Here is a 12,590-nt window from a genome sequence, read left to right as displayed (position 1 = left end):
CCTTTATCAGATCTGTCATTTAAAAATATATTCTCCCATACTGTAGGGTTCCTTTTTGTTCTATTGATGGTGTGTTTTGCTATACAGAAGCTTTTCAGCTTAATATAGTCCCACTTGTTCATTTTTGCTGTTGTTTTCCTTGCCCAGGGAGATATGTTCAAGAAGAGGTCACTCATGTTTATGTCTAAAAGGTTCTTGCCTGTGTTTTTTCTAAGAGTTTTATGGTTTCATGACTTACATTCAGGTCTTTGATCCATTTTGAATTTACTTTTGTGTATGGGGTTAGACAGTGGTCCAGTTTCATTCTCCTATATGTAGCTGTCCAGTTTTGCCAGCACCATCTGTTGAAGAGACTGTCATTTCCCCATTATATTTCCATGGCTCCTTTATCAGATATTAATTGACCATATATGTTTAGGTTAATGTCTGGAGTCTCTAATCTGTTCCACTGGTCTGTGGCTCTGTTCTTGTGCCAGTACCAAATTGTCTTGATTACTATGGCTTTGTAGTAGAGCTTGAAGTTGGAGAGTGAGATCCCCCCTACTTTATTCTTCTTTCTCAGGATTGCTTTGGCTATTCGGGGTCTTTGGTGTTTCCATATGAATTTTTTAATTATTTGCTCCAGTTCATTGAAGAATGTTGCTGGTAATTTGAGAGGGATTGCATCAAATCTGTATATTGCTTTGGGCAGGATGGCCATTTTGACGATACTAATTCTTCCTAGCCATGAGCATGGGATGAGTTTCCATTTGTTAGTGTCCCCTTTAATTTCTTTTAAGAGTGACTTGTAGTTTTCAGGGTATAGGTCTTTCACTTCTTTGGTTAGGTTTATTCCTAGGTATTTTATTCTTTTTGATGCAATTGTGAATGGAATTGTTTTCCTGATTTCTCTTTCTATTGGTTCATTGTTAGTGTATAGGAAAGCTACAGATTTCTGTGTGTTAATTTTGTATCCTGCAACTTTGCTGTATTCCAATATCAGTTCTAGTAGTTTTGGAGTGGAGTCTTTAGGGTTTTTTATGTACAGTATCATATCATCTGCAAATAGTGACAGTTTAACTTCTTCTTTACCAATCTGGATTCCTTGTATTTCTTTGTTTTGTCTGATTGCCGTGGCTAGGACCTCCAGTACTATGTTAAATAACAGTGGGGAGAGTGGGCATCCCTGTCTAGTTCCCGATCTCAGAGGAAAAGCTTTCAGCTTCTCGCTGTTCAGTATAATGCTGGCTGTGGGTTTATCATATATGGCCTTTATTATGTTGAGGTACTTGCCCTCTATTCCCATTTTGCTGAGAGTTTTTATCATGAATGGATGTTGAATTTTGTCGAATGCTTTTTCAGCATCTATGGAGATGATCATGTGGTTTTTGTCTTTCTTTTTGTTGATGTGGTGGATGATGTTGATGGATTTTCGAATGTTGTACCATCCTTGCATCCCTGGGATGAATCCCACTTGGTCATGGTGTATGATCCTTTTGATATGCTGTTGAATTCTGTTTGCTAATATTTTGTTGAGTATTTTTGCATCTACATTCATCAGGGATATTGGTCTGTAATTTTCTTTTCTGGTGGGGTCTTTGCCTGGTTTTGGTATTAGGGTGATGTTGGCTTTATAGAATGAGTTTGGGAGTATTCCCTCTTCTTCTATTTTTTGGAAAACTTTAAGGAGAATGTGTATTATGTCTGATAAAATTCCGAGGTAAATCCATCCGGCCGTGGGGTTTTGTTCTTGGGTAGTTTTTTGATTACCATTTCAATTTCTTTGCTCGTAATTGGTTTGTTTAACTTTTGTGTTTCTTCCTTTGTTCAGTCTTGGGAGTTTGTATTTTTGTAGGAAGTTGTCCATTTCTTCTAGGTTTTCCAGCTTGTTGGCATATAGGTTTTCATAGTAGTCTTTAATAATTCTTTGTATTTCTGTGGAGTCTGTTGTGATTTTTCCATTCTCATTTCTGATTCTGTTGATTTGTGTTGATTCTCTTTTTCTCTGAATAAGTTTGGCTAGAGGCTTATCTATTTTGTTTATTTTCTCAAAGAACCAGCTCTTGGTTTCATTGTTTTTTGTTATTGTTTTATTCTCCTCAATTTTGTTTATTTCTTCTCTGATCTTTATTATGTCCCTCCTTCTGCTGACTTTAAGCCTCATTTGTTCTTCTTTTTCCAGTTTCGATAATTGTAATGTTAGACTATTCATTTGGGATTGTTCTTCCTTCTTCAAGTGTGCCTGGATTGCTATATAGTTTCCTCTTAAGACTGCTTTCGCTGCATCCCACAGAAGTTGGGGCTTTGTGTTGTTGTTATCATTTGTTTCTATATATTGCTTGATCTCTATTTTGATTTGTTCATTGATCCATTGATTATTTAGAAGCATGTTGTTAAGCCTCCATGTGTTTGTGAGCCTTTTTGTTTTCTTTGTAGAATTTATTTCAAGTTTTATACCTTTGTGGTCTGAAAAATTGGTTGGTAGAATTTCAATATTTTGGAATTTACTGAGGCTCTTTTTGTGGGCTAGTATGTGGTCTATTCTGGAGAATGTTCCATGTGCACTTGAGAAGAATGTATATCCTGTTGCTTTTGGATGTAGAGTTCTATAGATGTCTATTAGGTCCATCTGTTCTAGTGTGTTGTTCAGTGCCTGTGTGTCTTTACTTATTTTCTGCCCGGTGTATCTATCCTTTGGGGTGAGTGGTGTGTTGAAGTCTCCTACAATGAATGCATTGCAGTCTATTTCCCTCTTTAGTTCTGTTAGTATTTGCTTCACATATGCTGGTGCTCCTGTATTGGGTGCATATATATTTAGAATGGTTATATCCTCTTGTTGGACTGAGCCCTTTATCATTATGTAGTGGCCTTCTTTATCTCTTGTTACTTTCTTTGTTTTGAAGTCTATTTTGTCTGATATTAGTACTGCAACCCCAGCTTTCTTCTCACTGTTGTTTGCCTGAAATATGTTTTTCCATCCCTTGACTTTTAGTCTATGCTTATCTTTGGGTTTAAGGTGAGTTTCTTGTAAGCAGCATATAGATGGGTCTTGCTTTTTTATCCATTCTATTACTCTATGTCTTTTAATTGGTGCATTAAGTCCATTTACATTTAGGGTGACTATTGAGAGATATGTACTTATTGCCATTTCAGGCTATAGATTCGTGGTTACCAAAGGTTCAAGGTTAGCTTCTTTAGTATCTTACTGCCTAACTTAGCTCGCTTATTGAGCTTTTATATGCACTGTCTGGAGATTCTTTTCTTCTCTCCTTTCTTATTCCTCCTCCTCTATTCTTCATATGTTGTGTGTTTTGTTCTGTGCTGTTTTTAGTCGTGCTCCCATCTAGAGCAGTCCCTGTAAAATGCCCTGTAGAGGTGGTTTGTGGGAAGCAAATTCCCTCAGCTTTTGCTTGTCTGGGAATTGTTTAATCCCGCCATCATATTTAAATGATAGTCGTGCTGGATACAGTATCCTTGGTTCAAGGCCCTTATGTTTCATTGTATTAAATATATCATGCCATTCTCTTCTGGCCTGTAGGGTTTCTGTCTAGAAGTCTGATGATAGCCTGATGGGTTTTCCTTTATAGGTGATCTTTTTTTCTCTAGCTGCCTTTAAAACTCTTTCTGTGTCCTTGATCCTTGACATTTTAATTATTATGTGACTTGGTGTTGTCCTCCTTGGATCCTTTCTGTTGGGGGTTCTGTGTATTTCCATGGTCTGTTCGATTATTTCCTCCCCCAGTTTGGGGAGACTTTCAGCAATTATTTCTTTAAAGACACTTTCTATCCCTTTTCCTCTCTCTTCTTCTTCTGGTACCCCTATAACACGGATATTATTCCTTTTGGATTGGTCACATAGTTCTCTTAGTGTTGTTTCATTCCTGGAGATCCTTTTATCTCTCTCTATGTCAGCTTCTGTACGTTCCTGTTCTCTGGTTTCTATTCCTTCAATGGCCTCTTGCATCTTATCCATTCTGCTTATAAATCCTTCCAGGGTTTGTTTCACTTCTGTGATCTCCTTCCTGACATCTGTGATCTCCCTCCGGACTTCATCCCATTGCTCTTGCATTTTTCTCTGCATCTCCATCAGCATGTTCATGATTTTTATTTTGAATTCTTTTTCAGGAAGACTGGTTAGATCTTCCGTCTCCTTCTCAGGTGTTGACTCTGTGATCTTGGTCTGCCTGTAGTTTTGCCTTTTCATGGTGATAGAGATAGTTTGCAGAGCTGGTACGAGTGACGGCTGGAAGAGCTTTCCTTCTTGTTGGTTTGTGGCCTTCCTCTCCTGGGAGAATAGCGACCTCTAGTGGCTTGTGCTGGGCAGCTGTGTGCAGACAGGGCTTCTGCTTCCTGCCCGGCTGCTATGGAGTTTGTCTCCGCTGTTGCTATGGGCATCGCCTGGCTCTGGCTGCTGCTCCAAAATGGTGGAGCCCCATTGGAGGGTGAGCGGCCAGGAGGCTATTTATCTCCGTAAGGGGCCTCCGTTCTCCCTGCTGTCCAGGGGGTTAGAGTGCCCAGAGGTCCCCAGATTCCCTGCCTCTGGACTAAGTGTCCTGCCCTGCCCCTTTAAGACTTCCAAAAAGCACTCTCCAAACCAAAACAACAACAGCAACAACAACAACAAAAATTTAATAAATAATTAAAAAAAAGAAAAACACACGATTTTCTTTGTCCTCAGGTGCCGGTCTCAGTCACCCACTCACCGGTCTTGCTGCCCTGTTTCCCTAGTATTGGGGTCCCTGTCCCTCTAAGCCTTCCAAAAAGCACTTGCCAAAAAAAAAAAAATGGCCGCTCCTGTTTCTTTGTTCTCCGGCGTCGGCCTCAGGCACCCGCTTACCGGCCCTGCCACCCTGTTTCCCTAATATCCAGGACCCCACGCATGCACTGTGTCTGCGCTCTGGTCTGGATGGCTGAGGCTGGGTATTCAGCAGTCCTGGGCTCCTTCTCCCTCCCTGCTGACTCCTCTCCTCCTGCTGGGAGCTGGGGGGAGGGGCACTCGGTCCCGCCGGGCTGGAGCTTGTATCTTACCCCCTTCACGAGGCACTGGGTTCTCGCAGGTGTGGATGTGGTCTGCATGTTGTCCTGTGTCCTCTGGTCTCTATTTTAGGAAGAGTTCTCTTTGTTATATTTTCATAGATATATGTGGTTTGGGGAGGAGATTTCTGCTGCTCTACTCACACCGCCATCTTGGCTCTCGGATTTTAATTTTATATAAGGAAGAGTTATAAGGGATGCAGGAATGAGAAATAAAAGAAGAACAAAAGTAATAGCAACTTTGATGTTCAAGAGCATCTTGAAAGAACAAAGTGAAATTACATAGTGTCAATTCTTAACCAAAAACTATAGCTCTTTAAACTCAAATGGATTATTCTAGAAATTTTGTGTGTTTTGAGTCTTATAATTTTCACCCAAAATTGTAAGTACAGACATTCTTTGAGTCATCTTTTCTTTTTTTTTTTTTTTCTTTTATAAGCCACCCAATCTATTCTGGAAAATAAAGGTCACATTGCATTTTATAAAAAAGAAACAGGAATAGCATCATGGAGTAACGCACAGTTTCAGAATACTGCTTCCAAAGCTTTTTAACTAGGTTGTAACTTTGCAATTATAAGCATAATTTGCCCTTCAGATAAGGTAAAAATGAGTGGATGGCTTAGCTGGTCTCTGAAATGGGTGTTCTCCATTTCTGAAATAATAGCTTGCCAATGTTTTTGTCAATGTGGTAATTCAAGAAAAATAAGACATGTCTTTAACTGCCATATAATCCTAATTTTCTCACATTGATTGTTAACAATTATAAAAGGTGACATGTATGTTGGAATCGATTCATTTTGGCTCATGACAGAAACTTGTATTATCTCTTCCAAGCTCCTCATTCAATGATGTCACTCAGATAGCTTGATATCACTCAGGGTGGAAGTATTTACACCACAGAAATAGGCACATGCTGCAGATCAGGGCTTCTGGGATGGAGGGAGAAGGGGAGGTAGGGCTGGCTGTTAACATTTGCCACACAGCACAGTACACAGGGGCTTTCTAGATACTCACTGTTCTTGCTTTATGTCTGACCATTCAGCATTCATTCAGCAAATATTTATTGATGATCAATTATGTACCAGGCATAGTTTAAGCCTTACAACAACCCTCTGAGATAAGTAGTGGTATTCCTATTTTATAAAGTAAGAGATTGAGGCTTATGGAGCTTACATAGTTACTAAGTAGAAGCACCAGAGTTCAAACCCTGATTTTTCTACCTGCAAAGCCAATCCCTTTCATTCTACCTCTGTATTAATTACAGTTTAATTCCTACTCAAACACAGAGCCACCCACCTCCCATCCTCCAGACACTGCCACCCCAGTTCCCCTCCTGCACATGGAGTTCAGTTCCTCCAGACTGGCTGACTTACCAGAGGAGCCAGTCCTGAAATGAGAGGGCCCAGCTTTGCCCCAACGTCCGTAAGAAACAGCTTACCAGGTATTTGGAGGATTAAGTGGAAATATTTGGTGAACTGTAAAATAAAACATCATCGAAATGCAGATTTTCACTGTTACAGATCGCCTCTACTGAACCTAGTCCTCGCGTCCTAGTGACTCACTGTCCCTGGGGAGCCTAGCTCACTGTGAGCTCGGTGCCTCTGTTCACCAGCCACCCGAGGATTTCATTCTCAGGGAGTTGGTGTTCGTGTGGACTGCTTAGTGCTGGGCCAGTGTCTGCTGTTTGGTGTTTGAGACATCTGTTGTCTTCGTTGGTATTTTAGTATCTTGGCCTCCCTGGGCAGCATGGTAACAATAAACGGTATCTCCTTCAGGGTCTAGGATTCTTCTTTGTGGGTCTTGCTAGTCTCAGAAAATCCAGTATCCCAGTACCCCACTCTCTGTAGACAACACAGTTAAATTTTCTATCAACTTAAAGCTTCCTCTATCCCCTGATCAGCTAACCAAAGAGCATTTCTGCAATTATACAAGTGTGAAGACTATTACAATTAACATTTGTTCACAGCACTGCATATATTATGTTATAATTCTCATTTTTGTCTTCCTATTAACTCATCACAATGACAATCATCATTAAAACACCATGAACTTAAAATGAACTCTCATCTACCAAAGTAAACCACCAGTACCCTACTTGGTAAGGTGCTGTCTCTCTTAAGTCACACATCACTGATGAAAGACTCTCGTGTTTGTACCCTCAAGCCATTTTACTTGTGACATCATCACATCATCAAGATGGGAAGACCTGCTGGTGGGGTGAGAGCATCTAATTGTGACCAGCCTGTCCTGGGGGGAAAAGATGCCCAACCCAGATGAGCCCTGCAGTGGTGTGTTCTCGGGGCTCTTGGGTCTTGAGGTGCACCTTGAGAAAGCTGACAAAGAATTGTAGATGGTGCTGCTCTCAGGTGATTCTATTGACCAATGCCACGTAGAAAGTTCTGAGACCTTCCTTTGTTTAACAAACATCTCTTGAGCACCAAGCACTATTCTAGGCACTGGAGATACAGGTATAAAAGGTCAGCAGTCCCTGATCTCAGGGCTGAAATTTGCCTTCTGATTCAGCTACAGTTTGTGGTGCTGATGTTCTCATTCTGTTTGAGTTGCTCACACCTCCCTGTGATGTGCTCAGTTCGCCACTTGGATAGGGGAGTCTAGAGATTGGGAAAATCAGGGCTGGACATAAAATTTGGGTATCATTGCACAGACATTGACAACCGTAAGTCTGAGGCCACTAGGGAGACTGTGGAGGCCGAGAAGAAAGGATCCCTGGGGTTGCTGACCTTCAGAAGTGGAGGGGAAGAGGACCCGGCAGAGGAGCCTGAAAAAGCTGAGACATGAAGTAGGAAAAAGACCCCTCAGATCCTCCATCCTGCTCTTTCTGTGTGTGTCATGCTGCAGAACTGGCCTCTAAAATGTAGGTACATGTTGAGCTGGGAGACTCAGGACAGAGTCCATGTCATCACCCTATTCATCTGGCATGCCGCGGAAAGGAGCCCAGTCTGTTTTGGACCCAACAGCAAGGATAACCCGTAGTCATTCTGCAATGGTCCCACCACATGCCCAGGGCCTTGCTCAGCCCTTCACACTTCAGACGGACCTTTGTCGTGGTCACCCACAGAAGTCACAAGATTACTTCTCCTAAGAGTTGTAGCTTAGGTCTACTTAAAAAACAAATGTGCCCCTGAACCTCTAAATAACACAGTGATGGCTTACCATTCTGCAGAAGGAGTGCCGTCACCTTTCCATTTAGTCACAGTGAACATTTACTGAGGTTCTAAAATATATGTAGAGCACAATGCCAGGGGCAACAGACAGTACAAAGATGAACACGATGTGAGTCTGGCATTAAAGAGTTTATGTAATCCATTTCTAAGGATAAGAAAATAGTTCAAGGTTAAAAGTACTGGGAGGCTTGAGACCAGAACTTAAATTGTCGTTGGTTCCTGTCAACTTGTCTATCAAAGGAGACTGTGAAGTGTGGGAGAGAAGAGCCTGCCCAGAGAGGCTGGTTTGTTTCTGAGGTGGCGGTGCAGGCGTGAAGGAGCCCACCTGGAAATCCAGCAGAGCGCCTACCCAGACGCAGAAAGTGGACAGTGGCTCAGACTGGGGAGCGAACGGCAGGGGTCCTGCCTTCCACTGAGTGCTCGGGGCACACCTGACACTACGCTTCAGATGCCGCAGCTGTGGGGACGGCCTCTGTCTTGTTCTTTGCTTTATCCTCTGTGCCTGGCAGAATATCTGGGGCTGGTTGTGCTCAATAAATACCTATTGAATGAAGGAAATGGTTTATATCTGGGAAATCTCATGTATCTGGGAGAGATGGCTTTTAATCTCTCCATTTCATCGATGATGAGGCTCAGAGAGGTTTATAAGCCTGCCAGTTTGCGGCAGCTAGTGAATGGCAAAGCTAGAACCCAAACTTAGATCTGTTTTACTCTAAAGCCCACACTGTTGATCACTAAATATATTAATTTTGCTGGTCCAAATAAGACAAATGTTATTATTTGTGTGTGTGTGTGTGCATGTGTGTTTACATACACATATTTATTTATTTGTTAGGGGCTTTTTGTATGGTAGGCCTTATTCTAAAGGTTTTGCTCATATTTAATCTTCTTAACGTTTAATCCTCACTACCACCCTGTAAAGTAGGTGCTGTTATTAGTCCCAGTTTACAACCAAGGAAACTGAAGCACTGTGCTAAGTAACCTGCCCAGCCAAATTGGTTCCTGAGCCTCTGCCCTTGATCACTGTGCTTTATTGCCTCTCGACCTGCCAGTGAATTTGTGTCTGTGTTTACAAACAGTTATGATTTAGTTACTTTGGGTTAATTCTTTTGTTTATAAAGTCCAGATTTCTAAACTCTGTTCAAGTGCTGCCTTGACTGCAGCTGAATCCAGTCACAGATTCTGCTGCCCAGGGGGCCACACAAGAGATGTAGTTAGAGATGTGAGATTCAGGCCTGTTACACACAGGCAGTTGGGAAAAAGAGAAAAATACACAGAAGTTACTGGGATCTGAAGAAATATGCTGAGAGTTTTAGAAGAGGTACAACGAAGTGCTCTAGGACAACAGGCATCTAGGATTGAAATGAGAAGAAAAGGGAGAATGTTGAGAGGACTGAAGGCTCCTAATAGAACTCAGCAAGGTGTGCGAATATGGCAGAGGCCCCACTGCAAGTTGCAGTGGAAAGAATCACCCTTAGAAGTGTCCCTTGGCCCTTCGTCTGACGCAGATTAACACCAGCAGAGACTGGGGAAACACAGGTACCTGAGGTTGCCAGGAATTTCTGGGAAAAGACAAGAGGTGGGAAGCATGTAAAAAATATACAAGTTTCATTTTTCCTCTCACAATTCATTAAGGGAGCTGCAGTTAGCTTTGAAATCTTGAATTCAGTAAGCGACAAGAGGAAAATGAAATGCTCTGTTTCAGACTTGCACACCCACCCCTGTGAAGCGTGAGCCCTATACGGGAGAAGTCATCACAGTGAAGCCTGGAGGGACGAAAGGAGACGCCATGGCCGGGCCCGGGAAACAGGCCCGCCCCTGAGCCGGGTGCCTTTGGTAAGGGACAGTGGGCAAAGCCTTCCTGCAAGATGGCACATAAAATTAGCATCTATCTCTTCAATTTAAAAAGTCCAAGGTCAAGGTCAAAGCCTTTAAAGTGATGTAAGGACAGTTTAGCCAAGGGAAGATTGATAAAAGGCCTCTTGACACAGAACACTTAGATCAGCCTCCAGACTGAACAAGGCCTTGGGCTAACTCAAGATTTATTCTCGGAGATGTCAGGAAACATGCGGTGTAGCCTTGAAGAATCAAACAGGAGCAAGAGGCATGCAGGCTGGTAACATAGAGAGGGACCTGTTATTGAGGAAATCTGGCACTACTTAAAACAGAGAGTAGAATTTCATGGTCAGAATATATAAAGTATTTGATTAGGACTTTATCTGGTTAAACATCTTCACATTGTTGAAGCAACCATGTTCTAGAACTTTGAATGAAAAATGAACCAAATGTTACTTTTGGGGATATAATTTTTCAGGAAAATTGATAGTGTTTGAGGTACTTTATTTTACACTTAATTTTTAGAATAATATTATAGATAGAGTCATTTTGGAAAAAAATATTTGAGTTCTGCATCAGTTTTCTCTAAGACTTTTGACATTGAGATGTTTCTCTTTGGAAGCTCCTGTTATCCTCATCCTTGTCAGTTTTCTTATTCTACAGTTGTTTTCTGATTCTGCTTTGCCAGATGCCTATTTGGGAGAAGCTTTGCTGTGATTCAAGCACAAACTTCTATTTGGGAGAAGCTTTGCTGTGATTCTCCAACATCACGTCCACTGTCTTCATGTAATCTATGTGTTTTGCTATTGCAGTTTCACTCAACTCTAAATTTTTTTGAATTTATGATATGTTTTCAGATGTTTCAACACAGCAATCTGCAAAAAATCAACACAAGAATCATGATGGATGGGGATAGATTTTGTGTTAATTTGTGACACTGTTTGGACTAGTTTTATACATACCTAGTTATCTTTGGTACATTTCCACATTACAATAACCTGTACTTCCCTACATAAACTCTCTGACTTGAATGAGGCCCTGTACTCCCAATAAATAATATTGTGAGAGTTCAACAATGTTGTATAGCCGAAAGTGTCAGCTTTTTTGTCATTTCTTGACTATTGGAATTATTCTTCCAATCTAGGAAGATTGTGTTAAAAATTCAGAGGAAGATTAGCAAGAGAAAAAATGTCTGTGGCTTGCTCTAATATGCTATTAACAGCATTTGTAGGAGCGGGATGGGTGTTTACTTTGATTATAGCATTTCTTGGGGGTTAGGCTTGAGTTCTGCATCTCTTTGTGAGGGAGAATATTACACTGAGTTCCTTTTATTCTCTTCAAAGGTAAAATCAGAGAGAAGGATGCTGCTCTTCCCATCACAGTTAAATGTTGTCAGCCCATGGGGAAGCAGGCCTTATTTCAACTCCCCAAGATCCTTTTGAAAAAATAATGGCTCTAGGTCTCTTTGATTCCCTTTCAGAAGCAATTCTGTCTTCCTCACTGTGACTGTTGCTGTGTAAGATTGAAGATATAAATGAATATTATTGTGATGTAAAGTCTGTGTGAAAATTCATTGATGACACTTTAAAATGTCACCTTGCTTGTGCTAGATTTCCTACCTTGAATTTTTTAAAATTACTTTCTTGTTTCAGGTTTTTTAATGGCTCCATTTGCTTAAAAATAGCAAACTCTGTGGTTTTACGTTCTATTATAATTGATACACATTTGGATCTTCATTGAACTAATAAACATTTACATCTTTAGTTTATGTTCTGTTATCTGAGTTATGTGTATCTTCTTCTAACTAGTAGGATTGGGACTCTGGGAGGTTGGGTTTGATTCAAAAGCATAATTTCCTGGGTGACATCTGCTTCAGCAACTCCTGGAAATCAGGTCCCTCAGCAACCCCCAAGTACTCAAACTAGACACTCAACCTCAGAATAACTCCAAGCAAATTATCCCATCACACCGATGAGAGCAGGATTTGAGGGAACTCAGTGGCATCAGCACTGCTGAAAGATGCACAGAGATCCCCTCCCCCCCGTGGCCTTCCTGGTCTGAACTGTAACTCCTCTGTGTGTGCAGGGAAGCTGGGCTTTTATTTCTTCGCCTGGGCAACTAGGTCAAGAGGGATTTTAAAAACATGGAGTAAAATCAGGGCAATTATACTCTCATTGCAGATACATCTGCCCCTGACTAGCTCACTAAGATCAGGGGTGTATTCAAACCTTTGAAAAAGAGTGGTAGGAAGCCAGTTTATTCAACTGGGATTTGTTTTGAACACGCAGAAAAAAGGGTGGTAAACAACAGCTACAGAGATTTACAGGTCTTTTTTCTCAAGTAAGAGATACACTAAAATATTTTCTCCTCCTCTTTGGTTGACAATAGAAACTCCACATTAAGAAGACTGAATTCTCTGAAAAGGAATAATTAAATTGCTTTCTTATATAGAAGCCAATTCCCACTCATCCTTTAGAATTCAGCTTAAATGTCACCCCTTCTCAGAGGCTTTCCCAGATGGGCTTGACAGGCTTCTGTCCTGCTCCCCCATTGCAG

The 12,590-nt window shown here is 41.3% G+C and overlaps 1 protein-coding gene across 12 annotated transcripts in view; it reads left to right on the top strand.

Annotated features, from left to right (window-relative positions):
• The window catches only part of DPYS (dihydropyrimidinase), a 461,295-nt gene that overhangs the window by 87,543 nt on the left and 361,162 nt on the right, over positions 1-12,590 (top strand). Inside the window, exons 9-10 of one of the 12 annotated variants that reach the window (XM_073229947.1) lie at positions 9,904-10,034; positions 11,378-11,802. The exons of 5 other annotated variants lie outside the window; for them this stretch is intronic. In XM_073229947.1, coding sequence (XP_073086048.1) covers positions 9,904-10,020 — 117 coding nt within the window. In that variant the 3' untranslated portion in view covers positions 10,021-10,034; positions 11,378-11,802. Of the gene's footprint in view, positions 1-6,299; positions 7,010-7,089; positions 7,109-7,176; positions 7,207-9,903; positions 10,035-10,722; positions 11,803-12,590 lie in introns of those variants that run through there. 6 more of the 12 variants (XM_073229946.1, XM_073229949.1, XM_073229951.1 and 3 more) reach the window with 6 other exon arrangements.

This window comes from Manis javanica, chromosome 2 (assembly GCF_040802235.1).
Source record: "Manis javanica isolate MJ-LG chromosome 2, MJ_LKY, whole genome shotgun sequence".
Lineage (NCBI taxonomy): Eukaryota > Metazoa > Chordata > Mammalia > Pholidota > Manidae > Manis > Manis javanica.
The sequence above is the reverse complement of the archived record's forward strand: the minus strand, read 5'-3'. Positions and strand labels throughout refer to the sequence as shown.